We start from the raw sequence: 4527 nt of genomic DNA, 5'->3' as shown, positions 1-4527 counted from the left end.
TATATATATTTTTTTTTACCAAAGATAAGAGACTCGAACTCGCAACCTCTTAATTGAGTATGGAAAGACTATGCCATTTGAGCTATTACTCATTGGCTACTCTTGCTATATTACTCAAGTACATATTCACTATTTGATTGTTGAAATATAAAATTTTCATAGATACAATGACATACAAATAAATACAAAATATATGTATTTTAATTTTAACTCCTATTTTTTTTTTCTTTTTCTGTTATTATCGTCTTTCTCTCTTCTTCAACCTCTTCTTTCACCTTCACATCGCCTTCTACTATTGACTACCTCGTCTGTCTTTTTTTGTCTTTGTTGCATCGATTTTTTTGTTTATACCTTTTCTTCCGCACCAACTTTGTTTTTGTCACATTGCTGAGATTTAACTACTCTTCTCTATTCTTTCACCTTTGTTTTTATTTTTTTTTTATTATTCAATTTTTAATTTGAATTATTTGATTGATAATCAAATTATAATTGTTTATTGTAACGATTTGAGAATTTGGGTTAAGGTTTAAAAATCAGTAATGATAGTCATGATGAAAAATAGTAGTAGTGATGGGGTGATGTTGAGATATAAAATTTATGTATCTTGTATTCATGTATTATTATATTGTATGTTTGTGTCTTGTATTATTATCATTAAGTATGGTATAAAATTTGTATATCTTATATTAATGTATTATTGCATGTTTGCATCTATATTATCATTTTAAGATAATAACCAAACACTATCCTAGCTATTCATTCATTTAATTCTTTCCATAATTTTAAGAATTTAACAAAAAATTGAGGTATTTAAAAAATTGATAGTACATTTTACGGTTCAAACGCTAAATTAAACACACCTTATTATAACAGTTATGTTGGACCATAGAGATATCATATTATATATGTATGATAATGCTATTGATGACTAGATTTCGAGAAAGCCTAAGCAAGATACCCAATTATAATGACCTATTTACATAGATATATTTTAATTTACCCCGTGAACTTCAATTCAAATTTCAAAGGGATTTACTAACAGACAAGCACCCAAGATTCCTCAGATAGTCAGAACAATAATTCACATTATTGCATGTACGAATCTCCAGCAGAGCACCACAAAAATTAAAGTCATGAAAAAGAATAATAAGTAAAGAAAAAAAAAAGATTATCTAAATTAAAGCATCAACCATTTCTATGGAACTTCTTTCATACAAGATTGAATATTGATGACTCTCAAGAACAACTATATATATATAAAAGCTATGAACAACATCAAAGAGATTATTGATTCTCCCATGTCTAAATTATACTACATTATTTCTTGATTTTCTCACAAAAACAACGCCACAATGCTACAAAGCCAGAAACATATCACTAGAATTTCAAGTGTTCCTCTTGTTTATTTATGATACTAACAACAAAACTCTAGCAAAATTATTTCTGACACTCTAATCAGACAACTAATTAATTAAACATTATGTGAAAATTTGTACACATATCTACTAATTAATATGATCCAACCTCATGAGAATAGCAGATCGAATACCCTCTTCACTTCTGAGGATTCCACTGGGGACTTTTCCAACAACATCTTGAAGCATTAATTCATTGACACAAGTCATGCTAGCATGATGAACTTGAAACTCCATATCCCTCAATGCTCCCATGAGTCTCGCACCTGGGTGATTCACATTCTCACTTTGAACCCTAACCATGGCATCGTCCCCTATGATCTTCACATCCACCTCAGCAACAACGCCATTGCTACATTTCTCTTGATCCACTACGGTTGAGGAATTAGTCACCGTGCTTTGATTGTCCATAGTATCACCGGATTCGAGCTTCACCTTTTTCTTGCGCTGATAGTTATCTTTCTCGGATTCAAGATCTTTGATCTTCGCCTTCAACTCGTTGATGTAAGCAACGGCGTCGGACAATAAAGAAGCCTTGTCCATCCTCGAAACGTTCGGAACCACCGCTCGCAAGGCGTAGAATCGGTGGTTTAGTTTCTCCCTCCGTTGCCTCTCCGCCTCCACGTGATTCACCGGCGTTTCGCGGTTGAGGACCGGCTTCCTGCCTCTCTTGCTCTTTGGAGCTTCTAATTTGTTTTTATTTTCAGTATTTTCTGTTTTTAGAAAAGGACAGTCGGAGTCTGAGTGCTCCGACTCGGCGTACGAATCCTTGCTTTCTTTGTTGAAAGGGACGGTTACGTCCGCCTGCTTTCGTGAATTGCTACAGTGGTTATTGTTATTGTTGTTGTTGTTGACCATGGAGTCTTCGAAGACGGACTTGACATGGTTGATGAGGTTCCAGTTCTGAGGGATGGTGTTGTAAGAACCCATCTCAACGACGCCGTTTGAGGTTGGAATACAGATCAAGGTTTCGATGCCGTGAGCGTGAGCTTCTTTGGCTCTCTCGCAGTTATAGAATTGAAGCTCTTCTTTGCTGTTGAGCCAAAGGACTGAACCCAAAGCAAAAGCCTTACCGGGTAGAGAAGAAGAGGAAGAGTTTGCTATGGGGAAGGTTCTGGTCAACGACATGACGTAGAACCATTCGGCGTCGTTTTGGTTGTGTTGTTGTTGCGTTTTGGTGTGTTTGGTGGTGTTGCCTTGGAAATGGCCTTCACCCCAAGCTAGGTAGAGGTTGCCATTGTCGTCCTTCGTGGTGCTCCAGAAGATGGCGTAGACCCACCAGCTTGGTTGCGATTGGAGAAGGAACTGAAGGTTTTGTTGAAGCATTTGTGTTGTTGATGATGATGGAGTTGTGGTAGAAACTAGAGATGAAGATGAAGAAGGTGAAATTATCAACTCTTCCATTATTTTTGAAAGAAAGTTTTTTGTGATGAGGAGAATAAAAATTGGGTATATAAATAGAAAGTTGTACGGAAAACAAGACAATACTATTTTGTAGCTAAATAAATAAACAAAAGGAGTGAGAATATTAGAAAATATGCATATATGGGTGAGAGTTGAGTAGAGAGATAGTTGGAGAATAAACTGGCTAAGGGTGAATTGAATTTAGGAGTGGATGGAGGGGGTTATATTATTGTTGGGTGAGTGAGTGAGAGTGGGAAATAGTTTGTGTTTTTGTTAGAAAATTTGGTGGGGGAATAAAGAATAGACTAATTTAGAGAATAGAGAATGGGTGTGGGTCCAAACTCCAAATCATACATAGGTAAGAGAAAATAATAATAATATAGTAAATTGGAGTCACTACTATTGGGCACCACAAGCACGTGATGTGAAAGCGATTTTTGCAATGGAAGCATGGATAGGAGAAATAGAAAAGTGGCACGTGGGTCGTGATCAGTGCTATGCTCTGTTTTACTTAATTGATTGAATCAACGAATGTGAATCTTGCTTGGGATATAATCGAACTCGATTACTCGTGTTTATTTGCTAGTATCTATTTTTTAAGGTAAGGACACAAATCTTTGAAATCATATCATAATACTAAATAGTTAGATTATCTTCACCAAATTATCCTCGAAAAACTTTAATTAACTGTGTAGCCGTGAAACATGAAATCGTCAACTTGTTAGTTGCAAGACCATGTTAGATATGATACTTGCAAGTTGTAAGAACACTCCTATATTTAAATTACTTTATATATCCAGACTACAGTGACTATGACAATTAGAATTTTTCTTTCAGACCTTTTCATAGCGTTTTTCTCTGTCCTTTTTTTTTATTATTCAAGAAACGATCATTTCCTTTAATGAAATATCATGACCTCGTTCGTTATGCCTATTATATGTATCTTCATTATTCCAAGTAATGTTGGTTTATAATCAATCCACGTGTATCAATTCGAAAGATATTTGAGGCTTTTTTATTTATATACGCATGGAAAAAACATTATTTCTCATAGGATCACATTATTTTTCATAGAATTTCGCTAGGGAGACAATGAACTATTTGTACAATGTGTACATGAACATCTCCCATACTATCTAGAATAACCATCCGAGTACTAGCGATAATAAACATCTTCTCAAAAACTTAAATTGATTTTGGAGTTCACCAAGGCTCAAACTCTTGATCTTTCGGATCTAGCGCTCTAATACCATGCATGATACCACTCATCCCAAAAATTTCAACTGATGGGAAAAGGTAACACTAATGATTATATCTCTAATCCTTTCTAAACTTCTATTGTACACATTGTATAAATATTCCATTGGCTCCTCATACTTTCCCTTTCTGATAATGCGCACGTCTCAAAAGTGTTTTTGAAATGTGCATGGCCATTTCATGCCAAGTATTCGCAAAATGGAATTAGCCTCCATTTCAAGAAAGGTGCATACGAAATTGGTGAGGAGTACTGTGCGCGTCAGAGAATCCATTCCAAGAGAGGCAAACACAAAATGGAGCAACTCATATATACCAGCCACGAAATGGAGTAATTCGCGACTGACACACGCGAAATGGAACTTCAATGGAACTGAACACGAAATGATTTACTACTTGTATAAATGATTTATTCTTCATTAACTTTAAAGTATAAATATTAATAAAAATACTC

General features: G+C 35.0%; 1 protein-coding gene across 1 annotated transcript; it reads right to left on the bottom strand.

Annotated features, from left to right (window-relative positions):
- Positions 1169–3079, bottom strand: LOC107624064 (transcription factor MYC2). The gene has a single exon (XM_016326510.2). The coding sequence runs from the start codon at positions 2817–2819 to the stop codon at positions 1506–1508; it is 1314 nt and encodes a 437-aa protein (XP_016181996.1). The 5' UTR covers positions 2820–3079; the 3' UTR covers positions 1169–1505.

This window comes from Arachis ipaensis, chromosome B02 (assembly GCF_000816755.2).
Source record: "Arachis ipaensis cultivar K30076 chromosome B02, Araip1.1, whole genome shotgun sequence".
In the NCBI taxonomy this organism is placed as follows: domain Eukaryota; kingdom Viridiplantae; phylum Streptophyta; class Magnoliopsida; order Fabales; family Fabaceae; genus Arachis; species Arachis ipaensis.
This window is presented reverse-complemented; position numbering and strand designations above follow the sequence as displayed.